We start from the raw sequence: 17331 nt of genomic DNA on the forward strand, positions 1-17331 counted from the left end.
TGGGTTTTTACATCAGCAAAAGAGAAATAACTTTTTTGAAATCACAGTATAGTGACTGCTGAAATTTAATTACTAGAACTGAGTCAAATCTTTTAATATTGCTAAGCACGTATAGATGTATTATTCTTATCTGGCTGTTGAAATGAGTCTGTAGGTAAATTTCTGTACAGGTCATGTGCTGTCTCAGGAGAAGACGGAATATTTTCAGTGTAAATACTCAGTGTTCTTGTTATTTGTTTTAAGGACATTTTTTCAAAAATATATTGGTTATTATTAGATATTAGTTCTTTGAGTGTGTATTACTCTGAAGCTATGGAATTTTCTCTTTTGGTTTAAGGGCTGTCAAACAATGGACACCTATGGAATGCTCAGTGATTTACTAAGTAGCCCCTTACAGTTTCTGGAAGAGCTATCAGATAGGTTTTATTCAGTGCAGTTCATTTCATATTATAATGTGCTGATATTTAAATGTCATTCATTCTTAAGTAGTTTGCATTCACTTGTGGAAAGTGTCCTTTTGGTTTAACAAATTACTGGCAAAGTACTGTTTAGTGGATTGATCAGCACATATACAAATGTCTACTTTGTCTATGGTTGTTGAGCATTACACTTGAATTAATTAACATTAGTCTTCAGGAAACCTCCTTTCCTTTCCCTCCCTCCCTCCCTCCCTCTCTCTCTTTCTTTCCTTTCTTTCTTTTGACAGAGTGTTGCTCTGTTGCCGGGGCTAGAGTGCAGTGGCATCAGCCTAACTCGCAGCAACCTCCAACTCCTGGACCCAAGCAATCCTCCTGCCTCAGCCTCCCAAGTAGCTGGGACTATAAGTGCAGGCCAACACACCTGGCTGATTTTTCTATTTTTCATAGAGACTGGGTCTCACTCTTGCTCAAGCTGGTCTCGAACTCCTGAGATCAAGCAATCTTCCTGCCTCAGCCTCCCAGATTGCTAGGGTTATAGGTGTGTGAGCCACTGTGCCCGGCCTCCATTCATTTTCTTTTGGGAGCATTTGCTTGTTCTCCGATCTGGTCTGTCACTGATATTTCTAGATTTGAGGGCAAATTTTAGAGTGAAACTATAAAATACAGAAATTGCTGGAAACACCTTGGTGATATTTCACCCCAGTATTTACTTTAAAGTTTTAAAAGTCAGTGGTATGCAAACAAAAGCAAAAACCCAAGTTTTTTATGACTTATAAAAACTAAATCATACAAATATCAAAAGTTGAATATTTTCCAAAGATTATTTTTAATTAAAAATGAATTGGGAATCTACATACCAGAACAGATTTTCACAATGCTTAATCTCCTTATTTGCATTTGATGAGGATTTTTAAATTTAATGTGTGCAGCAGGACTTAATTGATACCAAAACTTTAAAACTCTTATTTAGGTTTAATTTCAGAAAAATATAAATTATTACCTTGCTTTAAATAGCAGCAACTTGTTTAGCTGTTGTAATTTATTTATTTATTTATTTATTTATTGAGACAGAGTCTCTGTTGCTGGGGCTAGAGTGCAGTGACGTCATCATAGCTCACTGCAACCTCAAACTCCTGGGCTCCTCTTGCCTCAGCTTCCTGAGTAGCTGGGACTACATGCCCATGCTACCATGCCTGGCTAATTTTTCTATTTTTTGTAGAAATGGCATCTCACTGTGTTCCCCAGGCTGGTCTCAAACTTTTGGGTTTAGTTGATCCTCCTGCCTCAGCCTACCAAAGTGTTAGGATTACAATTGTGAGCCACCTGCCTGGCTAGGTGCTTGTAATTTAGTCTTTCTTTGCTTTATGAATTGTTTTTGGTTCTTGATTTTGGCTTTCTTTCATCTGTTACTTTTATTCGCTTTCTAATGCAGGATAATGTTTTTAAAGTAGCAAGTAATTTTAAAATTAAGAGAACATACATATTTATATAACCTCTTGTATTTCTTGGCTTATAGATTTTGAAAATCATATCTCTGTCAGAACATATTAGGATTTTTCTGGTTGCCTTTTTGTGTAGAAAATTCTATTTCAGTGAAGCCAGAAAAGAGAAAAGGGAAAAGAGATGTCATTTTTATCTTGAAAATACATGTAAGTTTTTTTTTTCTTAACTGAAAGAGTAACATAAAGCACTTAATTCTGCATTCTGGTTACTAGAAGAAACCTGTCAAAGTTTGAAGTGTCCTGAGTGGCGGGGGGAACCCCACACTTGGAAAACTTGTTGAGTCAGCATTAGCTGACACTTTAGTATAAACGGACAAGGTTTAGGATAAAACGGTTGAAATAAGAAATGCTTTTTTCACTAGGTACTTGGAAGTTTAACTTTTTTTAAAAACCTACTCATACCATTGGAGAGATAAAATTAGTAAGTTATAAATGTTAGTGAAAAATTAAGGTTTAGAAGGAAAAAGTTTTTTAAAAGCTGAGGAAAATACATGTGACCTTTGTACTTTATGAATAATTAAAGACATCTTAAAGACAAGTGGTTTTTCTCCCCGTTTCTCGGATAGAGTACAATAGTCGCAGTGTAACTTGATAGGCAGTTGCTTTGCAAACTCCAGCTTGTGTGTGTTACACTGAGCATCCTAGACTTTTCAGTTTGTCTGGTTTTGAGGTTAAAGTTACAGATTCCTGGGAGTATCAAATATGAGAAAAACGTGGTCTTAGATGTTTGGAACTGTGAAATAACTTTTTGCACTCCCCTTTTTGTAATCCTTTGGGTTAAATTAAGACTGTCTGCTTAGGAACTGATGTGGAGAAAAAAAAATTAAGACTGTCATAGAATAGATGATGTGCACTATAGGTTGAACATCTTTAATCTGAAATCCAAAATGCTTCAAAATCTGAAACTTTTTGAGCACTGACATGGAGCATTTTACGTTTTGGATTTTCAGATTGGGGATGCTCATCTGTTGTAATGCAAATATTCCAAAATGTGAAAAACTCTGAAATCTGAAACACTTCTGATCCCGAGCATTTCAGATAAGGGATACTCAAATTGTGTTTGGTTGTAAGAGGTAACTTTTGTAAAGGATAATACAGTTGTACAACTCAAAGTAAAAGGAGTTCCATTATTGGTTTCACAGTTCAAGTTAGTGAACCTAAACCTCACTATTGAGAAATTGTTCACTTTTAAGCTGAAGAAAAGGAAAGATTTTTAAAAATTTCTTTTTGTTAACAAATCTGCATGAAAGATTGATTCCCTTCCATTTTTTGAAAAATTTGAAATCGTTATACTTTTAAAATATGATGAAAATATTGGTTTGAGATGACTGGTTGGGAAAACTAGCTGAAAATAATTAGGCACACTGCATAAAATTAATTGAATCTTTGTAGATATTAGGTTTTTGGTATTGTTATTGAAGGAGAAAAATCTTTATTGTAAGAAAAAAGAACCTACTATTGTGGTAGTACTCAATATATTTGATGTTTTAAAATGTGTATTTTTCTCCACCAGTGAGAGCATGGGCTCTGTGTTTTCTTTAGAAACTTTGCATGATAAAAGCTTAATAAATGATGTTGATTATTAAAGAAAGTAGAATGAGGAAGTAGCTTACACCTTGATTTTCCTAGCATTTGTTTGTATCATTTTCGTTTACACACACACTGAACTTTCTGCTGTTCCTTGAATACTCCATACCCATTCATTCTTTTTTTTATATAATTTTTTTATTTATTCTTTGTTTTTTTTGATCTTTCTATTTTTTTCCCCCCCCATGGCTTGAACTGTACCGTTCATTCTTTTTGTACATGTTCTGCCTATATCTGGAAAGCTTTTCTTTCTCTGTTCTATCTAGTGAACCCATTCTTCCTTCTTCTCTACCTGCGGGCATATTCTCTACCCACAGGCATAGGGGTGTAGCACCTTTTAGTACTTGTTGAATAGTCTCTTTTTCCTTGAGCTTCTGAGAACTATCTAATTTATGGTATCTGTGGCACACAGCACTGTGCCTGGCACTTAGTAGTTACTGGGTAGAGTAGATGAAAGATAGGAATTTGGGAAAATTGTTCAGGTACTCTGACATATGGTAATTTAGTCAATGCTAGAGCCAAAAGCAGTCAGGGTCCTTGATTGAGTTACAGGATTCTACTGCAAGCCATTTACTTGTGGCTGGTAGCGTTAATGTCACTGAAGTTTATTTTCAGTTTTAGAAAACATGTAAAATCTTGTCTCCTATCTTTGAAAGCATTAGAGTATTTAAATATTTAATTCCAAAATAGACATTAACCTTTTTCTGTTTGTGATTTACTCAGCAAGAGCGTCAAGTGACAGCAAAGAAATCTGCTTTTCCTACCATCTTTTCTTTATTTCGAATATCTGTTATATAATTCATTATACTGAGGAACTAAGAGTAAGTTGGGAACTTCAGTCTTTTTCCCAACAATGGACATATGTTGATAGTTCAGTGATTTATTACTGATTTTCCCCCATTTTATGTGCGTGCGTGCGTGTGTTAAGATACACGATCTCACTATGTTGCCCAGGCTGGAATGCAGTGGCTGTTCATAGTCATGATCATAGCACACTACAGCCTTGAAGTCATGGGCTCAAGCGCTCTTTCTGCCTCAGCCTCCCAAATAGCTGAGACTACAGGTACACACCACTACACCTGGCTTTGTGTTTGAATGATATACTTTTATCCTTGTGAGATTTTTTTGTAATTGTCCATTGTAATAAGTGAAAAAATGGAAAGATATTCTTTTAAGAAAGCTGCTAATTTCCACAACCCTTTGCATTATTACTCCTCAACCATTTTACCAGATTGTGAGTATCTTCAGTATTTCTCTCCATACTTAGGACTTTATATATTAACATAAATGTGCATATATGGGAAATCTTTGCCTTTACAAAAGAGAGATCATATTGTTTATATTACTCTATAAAAAGCGTTTCTTAACATTATCATCTTCAGTAAATATAATTCTATCTTGTTCTTTTTTTTTTAAGACAGGGTCTCATTCTCTTGCCCAGGCTACAGTGCAATGGCCTCATCATAGCTCATTGCAACCTCAAACTACTGGCCTCAAGTGATCCTCCTGCCTTGTGGTCCAAAAGTCCTGGGATTACAGGGGTAGGCCACCACACCTGGCTTTAAGGGTTTATTTTTCTTTCTTTCTTTTTTTTTTTTTTTAGACTAGTCTAGCTCTGTCACCCACACTAGAGTACTTTGGCATTAGCCTAGCTCACAGCAACCTCAGACTCCTGGGCTCAAACAGTCCTCCTGCCTCAGCCTCCTGAGTAGCTGGGACTACAGGTGCACGCCACCATGCCCGGCTAATTTTTCCTATTTTTAGAAGAGACAGGGGTCTTGCTCTTGCTCAGGCTGGCCTCCTGACCTCAAGCACTCATGCCTCAGCCTCCCAGAGTGCTAGGATTACAGGTGTGAGCCACCCAGCCCGGCCTTAAGGTGTACATTGAGAGAGCAACTTTTAAATAGCTGTTGTGTCTTGTAGCATGAATGTACCATAATTTATTCAGCTATTTTCTTATAGACATTTAGCTTGTGTCTAGATTTTTGCTACTGTAAACAGTGCTACAATAAATATCCATGTACATGTCACCGTATTTGCTGGTGCTTTTATTTCTACAGACTAGAGTCTCCAAAGTGGGATTTCTGGGTTAAGAGGAATGTGTTTTAAATGTTATTGACAGATTACTCTCTAAATAGGTTGTCATAATTTTCACCCCTATTAGCAGTAACCATATCATTAAACCGCTGGATGTAAATACCTAATTTTTACTAGTCTGCTGGATGATAAATGGTGTCTCAGTTTTGTCTTAATTTTAGTTTTCCTATTACTGGGTTTAGATTTACTTGATATGCTTAATGACCATTTGGATTTCCTTTTCATTTCTCTCTTAAGTTGTTTTTCTCCTTTTCTTATCTTGTAGGAGCACTTTATGGAATATTAATTCTTTGTCATATAGCACATGTATTTTTCTTGTCTTTCATTTTTCTTTTAACCTCATTTGTGTCACAGACATTTTTAAATAGTCATAAATGTCCCTCTTTTCCTCTATGGCTTCTGAAACTGTCTTAGACAAGTTCCTTCCGTACTAAGAATATGGAAATGTTCTCCTAAATATTCTTTTTAATATTGTGGTTTAAAAAAATTAACCATTAATATAGTTATTCATCTGGAGTTAACATTTACATGATGTGTGAGGTGGGGGGTATGTGATTTTCCTTTGTATAGCGAGCCACTTATGCCAGGACCAAGTAAACCATTCTTTCCTCAATGAATTAAAAGGCACCTTGTTATATGTTAAGGTCCCATATTTTCTCCAGTTTCACATGTTCTGTTTTTTTCTTCCTTTACCATTTTTTTTACTGTTTTGGGTAACTGATAGCTAGAAAGTTACTTTCTATGAAGAAAAGTTCCTATCACTATAGTTTTTCATTTTTTTACTATTCTTAAGTATTTATTCTTTTATCTGTATGGATTGAAAATACTTTTGAGTTCAGAAAAAAACTCAAAAAAAGCCCACTGCTTGGAATTACATTGTATTGATTGATATATTAATTTTGGAGGCCTGACATTTGTTAATGATAATTTTTTGTTGTTATGATGTGTCTCCATTTGTTCAAATTAATTTTAGGTTTTTCAATAGATGTTTTATAGATTTGATAGTTTTCTTCACGTAGTTCCTGTACCTTTTTTACTAAATTTATTGCTAGGTATTTTATTTTGACACTGTTATCAGTGGGACTTTCTACCCTCCATTTCTAACTAATTAGTACCAGAAACTTGTATAAATGAGTGTTGTACGACCTTTAATTATCTGTGGACACCCTCTTACCCCCCCCCCTTTTGTATCCAGAATTAATAGAACTTGGATGAAGAATATGCTAGGGAAAATTTAATATAGTATTACATAACTTTCTAATATTTCTACTTGTTATTCTGTAGAAAAATGCCCTTAGGTAAGTCTTTTTGAGATGAGTTTGAAAGTTTTAATTTTGCTTTATTCATTTTTGTAGTTTTTGTTAATTTGTTCAAATTTTCAAAGCAATTTTTTTTTTTTTTTTGAGACAGAGTCTCGCTCTGTTGCCTGGGCTAGAGTGCCGTGGCGTCAGCCTAGCTCACAGCAACCTCCAACTCCTAAGCTTAAGCAATCCTACTGCCTCAGCCTCCCGAGTAGCTGGGACTACAGGCATGCGCCACCATGCCTGGCTAATTTTTTCTATATATCTTTAGTTGTCCAGCTAATTTCTTTCTATTTTTAGTAGAGATGGGGTCTCGGTCTTGCTCAGGCTGGTCTCGAACTCCTGACCTCGAGCAGTCCTCCTGCCTTGGCCTCCCAGAGTGCTAGGATTACAGGTGTGAGCCACCGCACCCAGCCCAAAGCAAGTTTTATTATTGAAGTTGTACATATCTGTTACATGAAAGATGTCAGAAAATATATAGAAGTTGAAAAGGCATATGGTTTACAACAGCACAGATAACTTCCCTGAACATTAATTATACCCTTTGGGACATGTCTTTAAAAAACTAAAATTTTGGGCTGGGCATGATAGCTCACATCTGTAATCCTAGCGCTCTGGGAGGCTGAGGTGGGAGGATTGCTTGAGCTCTGGAGTTGATCTCAGGAGTTCGAGACCAGCCTGAGCAAGAGCGAGACCCAGGCTCTACCAAAAACACAAAAAATTAGCCGGATGTGGTGGTGGGAGCCTTTAGTTCCAGCTACTTGGGAGGATGAAGCAGGAGGATTGCTTGAGCCCAGGAGTTTGAAGTCGCAGTGAAAGTGAGACCCTGTCTCAAAAAACCAACCAACCAACCAAACAAACAAAAAACCCCTCCAAAACAAAAACTCTAAAATTTTGCTTTGGGAATTTGATGACATTTCTTGAATTGAGGACACCTTAGTATGTTTTTGTTAATAGCATTAGGGTTGGGAGAGTGAAAAATTGCTTTTTATTTTATTAGTGTCAAATTATTAATAGATATTTCTCTTGTTTACCTATCATTGTTTACTTGGGCTTTATTGCTTTTCATGCATCTTAATGCTATTGAATTGTTCAGTAGGCATGTTTGCATTTACATACATCTATTTTTTTAAAATTTGAGTTTTGGTGAATTTTGGTTATGGGTAATTAAGCATAAAGATTAGTGTAATTACTGTGTCAATTTAGGGAGAAATGAACTTAAGACCTCTTAGGGGGATGCCCGCTGGCTGCCTAGACAGAGTGTGTTGGTAACTCCATGTGGTCACACGTTCCACTGCCTGTTCCTTAGCCTTGAAGATACAGAAACTGCATTTTAGTAGTTCACTTACAGGTGATTCAGATCGATCACTTGTAGTGGTTTGTAAGTTAGATGTAGTAATTCACAAGGGGGATATGGTTTTCTTCTTGTGTCTATCTGTGTCTGCATTCCATAGCACAATGTTCCTTGTATGGAGGTACTTGGGAATTGATTTCCTTGGGAGGACATGTAATGATCAGGAAGTTGCATTGTGAGCCTGAAACAAAAAGCATAGAAAGTTAGATATTCTTTTTTTAAATTTTTTTGTGAAGTGTGACCCATGACAAGTTGGATAATCTTGAGTGTTTCATCATTCTAGGCCATGGTGAAACCTGATGAAAAAGCAGTCCTTGTCCCACAATGGTGCTTGCTTCTCCAGTGATCAAAATACCCACCCTCTGATTTACTCTGCTATTCAAACAGTGATGTGCTAACATTGGTCTCCCCTTTTTTTCACTTCGTAGGCCATTTCCCTTCTTTGAACACATGTCTTCATATGGGGGAAATAGATGTGTATTTTCCCGGTCCCTCCCTCCCCCAAAAGAAAGAAAACTACAAAAACACAAAGGCAGTGAAAAACCAGCTTAAGTCAGTTTAATGACAGTGAGTATCTCTAAGATATGTTAGAAAGCAAAAAAATGTGTTAGAAAGTTAATTGAAATCTAATTCCTTTACTTGAATCTTTAAAGTCTCATTGTTCAGCAAGAAAGCCTTCTTCAAGTACAATCTTTGTGTTGGATAGAAAAGGGGGAGATTTTTATTATTGAAAAATTAAAATTTAGGGTTTTTTTTTAGATTTAGAGGCCAGATGCCCTTAGCTCTGGGGGAAGAATGACTATATAGCAGCAGCAGGAGCTCCAGCTTTTTGGTTACATGTTCTGTTGTTGGCTGTCTGTAGCTCAGAGCTCACAGTGGGTAGTGTGGGTTCTGAAGTAGAGAGAAAGTTATTTGTGCAAGGTAAAAGAGCAGACTGGGTTAAGTCCTGACTGCGTATTCCCCATAGCTGATGGTGAGCAGCCTTTATTTTGTGTACTTTGGAAAGGACAAGTCATTTTTTTAGATAAGACCTTTTTTCACATTTAAGATTCAATAAATGCAATACTTATCAATTTCCTACTCTTACAGGTATGGAGAATACATGCCTCTATGTTTTTTAACTACTTGTTTCCTCTATATATGGGTTTTAATTAGTTTGTTTGTTTTTGATGCTATTTTTGTTTCTTCCCTTGCCATTAGGTGACTTTTTTTTTTTTTTGTGAGACAGGCTCTTGTTTTGTTGCCTTGGCTAGAGTGCAGTGGTATCATCGTAGGTCAGTCACTGCAACCTCAACTCCTGGGCTCAAGCAATCGCCCGCTTTGGTCTCCTAGAGTGCTAGGATTACGGGGGCGAGCCACTGCGCCTGGCCCTCATTTTTTTTCTTTTATGGATTGTGTCTTTGGTGTAACAAATATCCAGGAACTCTTTCCCTAACTCCAGGTCATGAAGGTTTTCACGTATGTTGTCTTCCAAAAGTTTTATAGTTGTACATTTTACATTTAGAACTATGATCCATTTTGAGTTAGGTTTAGGTTATGTTTCACTTTTGTATATGGATACCCAGTTGTGATGTGCATTGAGTAGTTCATAGTATTACCTAATTATCCTTTCCATATCTCTAGTGATAATCCCCTCTTTCATTCCTGATATTGGTAATTTGTGTTGTTTCTTTTTTTCTTTTGTAGTCTAGTCTGGCCAGAGGTTTACCCATGTTGTGTAACACTGGTTCTGTTTTATTCTGAGAAGTATTCCATTATATGGATACACCATTATCCATTCACCTGTTTGTGGACATTTGGGTTATTTACAGTTTTTGGCAATTATAAATGAAGCTTCTGTGAACATTTATGTACACGTCTTGGTGAGGATGTATATTTTCATTACTCGTGGGTAAATACTTCTGGGTAAACACTGAGTACATTTGCTGAATCATATGCTAAATGTACGTTTAAGTTTATAGGAAACCTCCAAACTGTTTTCCAAAAATAGTTGAACCATTTTTAGTCCCATGAACACTTGGTATGGCCAGTCTTTAATTTTAGCCATGCTACTGGTATGGAGCAGAATCTCATTATGGTTTTAATTTGCCTTTCCTTGCTAATTAATGATGTTAAGCATCTTTTCATGTGCTTATGGCCATTTATATATCTTTTTTTGATAAGTGTCTATTCAAATCTTTTACTCATTTTTAATATTTTTCTTTTATCCATTTTTAAATACAGTTGGCTTATTGTTGAGTTGTAAAACATATATCCTGAGTATAAGTCCCTTGATAGATATATATTGTGAATATTTTTACTCTTTCCATGGCTTGCCTTATTTTCATAATGGCATCTTTTGAAGAGCAAAAGTTTTACATTTTTATAAAGTCTAGTTTATTAAGTGTTTTTTTTTTTAATACTTTATGCTTGTGTGCAAAGTTTCTGTTTAACCGAAGTTTGCAAAGATTTTTCTCCTGTATTTTTTTCTGGGTTAATTTTAGTTTTAGCTTTGACTTTTATGTCTATGATTCATTTTGAGTTAATTTTTGTGTAAAGTGTGAAGTTAGGTTTGAGGTCAATTTTTTGTCCCCCATATAGATATCTTTCTCCTATTTAATAACTTTGGCTTCTTTGTTGAAAATCATTTGAACATATGTGTGTGTCTTTTCCTAAATTTTCCATTTTGTTCCATTATTCTCTTAGTTTGTCCTTAAATTCAGTTCCACATTGTCTTGATTACTGTAGGTTTGTAGTCATTCTTGAAATTAGTACAAATTCTCCACCTTTGTTCTTTTTTTTCCACGACTGTTTTGGCTGTCTACAGGTCCTTTATTAGTGTATATCTTTTGCTTTTTAAAATTTTATCATTATTTTTTATAGAGACAGACTCTCACTCTGTTGCCCCGGGTAGAATGCAGTGGTGTCATCATAGCTCACTGCAACCTCAAACTCCTGGATTCAGTGATCCTCTAAGGGCCTCAGACTCCCTGGTAGCTGCAACTATAGGCAAGTGCTATGACAGCCGGCTAATTATTGTATTTTTAGTAGAGACAGGGCTTCACTCTTGCTCAAGTTAGTCTCAAACTCCTGGGCTAAAGCAATCATCCTGCCTCGGCCTCCCAGAGTGCTAGGATTACAGGTGTGAGCCACAGGGCCTGGTATGTGTTTTATTTTTAAATGCTATTCATGACACTAACACCTTTTTCTCTGAGGTGGGTTTATTATTATTTTTCCTCATCACATTTTCAAAGTATTATATATCCAATGTACAAAGATGATTACTGTTTGTTAGATGTGTTTTAATCTGTAAATGGGTCTTCTCTCTTTTTTTTTTTTTTTTTTTTTTTTTGAGACAGAGTCTCACTCTGTTGCCCAGGCTAGAGTGAGTGCCGTGGCGTCAGCCTAGCTCACAGCAACCTCAAACTCCTGAGCTCAAGCGATCCTCCTGTCTCAGCCTCCCGAGTAGCTGGGACTACAGGCATGCGCCACCATGCCCGGCTAATTTTTTCTATATATATTTTTAGCTGTCCATATAATTTCTTTCTATTTTTAGTAGAGGTGGGGTCTCGCTCTTGCTCAGGCTGGTCTCGAACTCCTGAGCTCAAACGATCCGCCCACCTCGGCCTCCCAGAGTGCTAGGATTACAGGCGTGAGCCACCACGCCCGGCCGGGTCTTCTCTCTTAATCTCTCATATTTTGTGGAGTTGAAGTATGATTGTGATTATATTTATCTGATACTTTGTTGAGCTATGTTGTGTTTAAGCATTTAACAGCAGGTTAGCAGAAAATATAATAGCTGTATTTTCTAAGGTTAAGCATAGGCCTTTCCTTATTTCTTTAAGAGTTGAGTAAAGATTTGGGTTGATTTAGTTCCTGAAGTATTTTGATATTAGTGATGGACTTGATATATTAGTGTATTCTGTGTCTTATTTTGCTTAATTTAATACTTAACTCTTTTTTTTTTTTTTTTTTAATGGGGTCTCACTATGTTGCCCAGGCTGGTCTTGCACTTCAGGGCTCCGGTGATCGTCCTGCCTCAGCCTCTCAAGTAGTTGGGACTATAGGTGTATGCCACTGCGCCTGGCTTAAAAAAAAAATAACACACAAACACACACACACATACACAGAGAGAGAGAGAAAGAAAATGACACACACACACACACACACACACACACACACACGCATGAGGTCTCCCTATGTTGCCCAGGCTGGTCTTGATCTTCTGGCCTCAAGCAATCCTCACCTGCTTCAGCATCCCCAGTAGCTGGTATTACAGGTATGAGCCACTGCACCTGGCTTCATTTGATGTTTTTGTTTGTAGCCTTTCCTAGAAATTTACTGAGTTTGAGGAGTTTGTGTTTAATAGCTTTGCTGAAGCTCAACAAGCTTTGCTTAACTTAGCTAAACTGAATTTAGCGAGTCTTGAATTCTTAAAAATTAGTCAATTTAAATAAGTTGTATGAATGGTTTTGGTAGTGAAAAATGTGAATATCTCTATTTAATGTCTTTCCATATCCAGAGGATGCCAGCCCCCATCAGATTGCGGGAGCTGATCCGGACCATCCGGACAGCCCGAACCCAAGCCGAAGAACGAGAAATGATCCAGAAAGAATGTGCTGCAATCCGGTCATCTTTTAGAGAAGAAGACAACACATACCGATGTCGCAATGTGGCAAAATTACTATATATGCACATGCTGGGCTACCCTGCTCACTTTGGACAGGTAGGCTGAGCTGAGACCACATCTAGCAAGGGTACTCTTCTTTGTCTTTTTTTTTTTTTTTTTTTTTTTTTTTTAATAGTGACAAGATCTCCCTGTGTTGCCCAGGATGGGGTGCAGTGACTGTTCACAGGTGCATAAGGCAATACAGCCTTGAACTCCTGAACTGGAGTGATCCTCCTGCTTAAGGGCACTCTTCTTTGAATGACACTGTAGCTCAGGGAGTGTCAATCGTTTTCTGGTGGGGAAGTACTTTTGATAATCTTGTAGTCTGATCATTGAGGAATTGAGGGGAGGATTGAGAGAGCAAGCTGCAGCCTTGGAAGGTATGATATTGCCATCAGTTATGCTTTCCATTGGGAATCTCTCATTATGTGGATCAGAGAGTGTTTTGATGGTGGCAGCTAGCTTGTTTAAAGATTGACCAGTATTAACCAGTAGGTTGTGATTGTTCTGCCAGAAGGCCTGGACTATAATGAGTATTTAAGAAATGTTTGCTAAATGTTTTCTTAATTATTTTTTCTGTGCATGATGTTACATGGAAAAATTCATAACAGATGTTCTTAAATTAAAGAAATTAGATAGTTGCCAATTAGTTGCATCTATTTTGTCCTAATTACCTCATGCCTTGGTTGCTACAACTTCTGTGCAGGTCTGCCTCCTGATAAACAAATGTATGCTATTCGATATATCCAGTCTGGGCTTTGAGGATGATATTCTTAGTGACAAGTGCTTTTCTTTATAAGGGGGATTTAGTCACAGAAAAGGGAATAGTGGATTTTTATTTCATATTAATGCTGTTAAATTTTATTTCACTTAACGTATTATATGCTAAAAGTCTTTTAAAGAAAAAGACTACAAAATTGAAAGAATGTGCAACACTAGGTAGAAGGAGAAAAATATTGATATTTCCTTTATTTAAAGATAACTATTGTTAATATTTTGATGTATTTATTTATTTTGAAACAGGGTATTGCTTTTTTGCCCAGTCAGGGGTACAGTGGCATCATCATAGCTCACTGCAGCCTCAAACTCCTGGGTTCATGAGATCCTCCTGCCTCAGCCTCCCTGTAGGGACTACAGGTGCACGCCACCACACCCAGCTAATTTTTCTATTTTTAATAGAGACGGAGTCTCGCTGTTGCTCAGGCTGGTCTCGAACTCCTGACTTTAAGCAATCCTCTTGCCTTAGCCTCCTAGAGTGCTAGGATTAAAGGTGTGAGTCCAAGCTTGGCTGATATATTTAATTTGTCAGGAAAGCTGGCCTTCGGTTTATTTTCTGTTTAGCTCAGTAACTTCCGTGGCAAGAGATCTCCTGCCCTCAAGTTAAAACAAAAAAGTACTGGATTGAATCTTTTCAGGTTCACTTGGGTTAGTTTTATGCTTATTTTGAGATCGGAAGTGGGGTCAGCCTCTTTGGAAATATGTGACTGAGAGTTGGAGAGTATTAGTTCCCCAAAGAAAAATTGAGGTATTAATATCAGAAGAAAGGGAGAGTGGATCAGAAGAAGGGGGGCAGGTAAAAACTAGAGCTATTTAATCAATATATTCATACTTGGTTTTGAATAGAATTAGTGTAGTAATAGCATTCTTCTCTTTCACATATATCACAAACGGTTTTTAAAAATGCAACTAGTACATTCTTTGAAATGTATTTCGTATTTCATTCATATACAGATAGGAGGGGCATTACATCCTGAGGCACTAATATTTCAAGTTAAAAGCTTTTACCACATCAAAAATTGATTAAAGTGGTTATCCATATAATGTATGACGGTGGTCCCCAATCCCGGGCTGCAGACCGGTGCTGGTCCGTGGCCTATCAGGAACCAGGCCACATAGCAGGAGGTGAGTTGTAGGCCAGTGAAGCTTCATCTATATTTACAGCTGCTCCCCATCGCTCACATCACCGCATAAGCTCCGCCTCCTGTCAGATCGGCAGCGGCATTAGATTCTCATAGGAGCGTGAACCCTACTGTAAACTGTGCATGTGAGGGATCTAGGTTACACGCTCCTTCTGAGAATCTAATGCCTGGTTTGAGGTGGAGCTGAGGCGGTGATGGTAGTACTGGGGAGTGGCTGCAAATACAGATTATCATTAGCAGAGAGGTTTGACTTCATAATAAATGTAATGTGCTTGAATCATCGTGGAACTATCCCCACCACTGGTCTGTGGAAAAATTGTCTTCCATGAAACTGGTCCCTGGTGCCAGAAAGGTTGAGGACTGTTGGTGTAGTGACATAGTATAAAGCAAATAGTTGCCCATACATTCTTGTTGGTTGATTTTAAGTATTGGGCTAGATTTACAGAAATCTGATATATTGGGAATTGGGCTATAAAAATAAAAGATAGTCTAGTTGGGGGAAGACTCTTAATGTCTCCACTCAGAAGTAACCACTATTAACATCTTGGAAACAGTACATTTACATATTCCCAAGGAGTTCTTTAAAGACAAACTCTTGAATTTTAAATCCTAGAGTAGATTTAAGACTTTGGAGGATATTTCATTTTGTAAAAGATCTCTATATATATTTCCTAAGATTCATTTCTATAATATGTTTAGATAGCATATGCTTCCTAGGCCTATCTGGGTGGCATTTGGGGGGGGTGTTTTGAGACGTAATTATTTGATAAAACATTTAATTCTTATGTGGAAAATGTGAATACTCAAACTGTTCTAAAATTTTGGTTCAAAAAAATAAAGATTTTTCTGAGTGGGACTAGGTAGGAATCATAATTTTAAGTTTCTTATTCTGTTTCCTCTGTTTGAATGAGTCACCATCCTGTCCATATCAGTAATTTGGTACCCCACCTGTTGGAATTACCTTTATCGTATGCCCACAAAATGATTCATATCTGCATTCTCTCACCTGTGTGTGTGAATCACAGTGCCATTTTCATTTAATTTATAACAACAGTCACCCTTTAATGGCATTTTATTTGTTAGATGCACTGTTCATTACAGTAACTAGTAGCTGCATGTGGCCATTGGCTTCTTGAAATGTGGCTATTTCAACTGAGGAAAACAAATTTTTTTTGGTACTTGATTCAATTATTGGAAAACTTTTAAATATGTTTTAAACAACTTGAATATGAGTCTACTTTATCAGTGATAAATTTTATGAAATCTAAATACAATTCAGGTATTTCTGATGAAAATGTAGTGTACAAATTGAGACATGCTGTTATAAGTATAAAAGTACATAGTGTGTTTGGAAGCCATAGTACAAAAAAAAGAGTATAAAATACATAATAAATTTTATGTTGATCATATGTTGAAATGATAATTTAGATATATTGGTTAAATATATTATTAAAACTAATTTCACCTTTATTTTTTACTTTTTACTGCCGGATTTAGTATGATGCTGTCAGTAGAAATAAAATATGAGCCACATATAAATTTTAAAATTTCTAGTGGATTTAAAAACTCTCATTTAAGTTTTATAGTAAAACTGAAAGAAGAGGTAATAACCTCATATTACAGATGAGAAAGCTGAAATTCTGGAGTGACTTGTTTAAATTCACACAGCTAGTAAGGGGACTAGAGCTCAGCCTTGCATAACTTGAAAACTTGTTCATTCTTTGGGCTGAACTCAAATCTATAAATAGTTATTCCTATTGAGTTAATTAATTAATTATTTTAGCCCTGCCTTGCTGTGCAGAGGATGTGAGATGGCATGAACTACCAGCATCTACTTTAAAAAAGAAAAAAAATAGTAGGAATAGTTGGGAGAGGGACTATAATAATTCAGAACATAAGGCCAGTGTAGTTGTGGTTGGTGAGGCAGCTAAGACAAGAAAAGAGACATTCAGTTTTGTGGTTATTGCCAGAATCGAAGAGCAAAACTGTAGAAACTAAGCTACCTGGGTGTGAATTTTGGCTCTGTAATTTTACTATCTGTGTGACTTTGATCAAGATCTTTAACTCTCTGTGTCTCAGCTTCCTTGTTGGTAAAATGGGGACAGTCCTAATGTCTACTTTATAGGATTATAATGAAGATTAAGTTAATTAATGCTAGACATTCATGTTTTATACATTAAAAACCTTCAGATATTTCAGATATTACCCATTTTACCATTTCCTCAAGAACAGCAAATAAAAAAATTTTTTTTTTTTTTTTGAGACAAGGTCTTGCTCTGTTGCCTGGGCTAGAGTGCAGTGGCATCATCATAGTTCACTGCAACTTCAAACGCCAGGGCTCAAGCTATCCTCATGTCTTAGCCTCCTGAGTAGCTGGGACTACAGGCTAATTTTTCTATTTTTTGTGGAGACAGGGTCTTGCTATTGTCCAGGCTCAGACAAAGCTTTTTGTAGCCTTGAATTCTGAAAGAGATTTTCTTATGTGGGTTTCTTATCTAGGGGTC

The 17331-nt window shown here is 36.7% G+C and overlaps 1 protein-coding gene across 2 annotated transcripts in view; it reads left to right on the top strand.

The window, feature by feature from the left end:
- The window catches only part of AP1G1 (adaptor related protein complex 1 subunit gamma 1), a 69260-nt gene that overhangs the window by 1813 nt on the left and 50116 nt on the right, over positions 1–17331 (top strand). For both annotated transcript variants that reach the window (XM_069456727.1, XM_069456728.1), the window contains exon 2: positions 12762–12965. In XM_069456727.1, the coding sequence (XP_069312828.1) occupies positions 12765–12965 (201 nt within the window). In that variant the 5' untranslated portion in view covers positions 12762–12764. The remainder of the gene's footprint in view (positions 1–12761; positions 12966–17331) is intronic.

This window comes from Eulemur rufifrons, chromosome 23, assembly GCF_041146395.1.
Source record: "Eulemur rufifrons isolate Redbay chromosome 23, OSU_ERuf_1, whole genome shotgun sequence".
Lineage (NCBI taxonomy): Eukaryota > Metazoa > Chordata > Mammalia > Primates > Lemuridae > Eulemur > Eulemur rufifrons.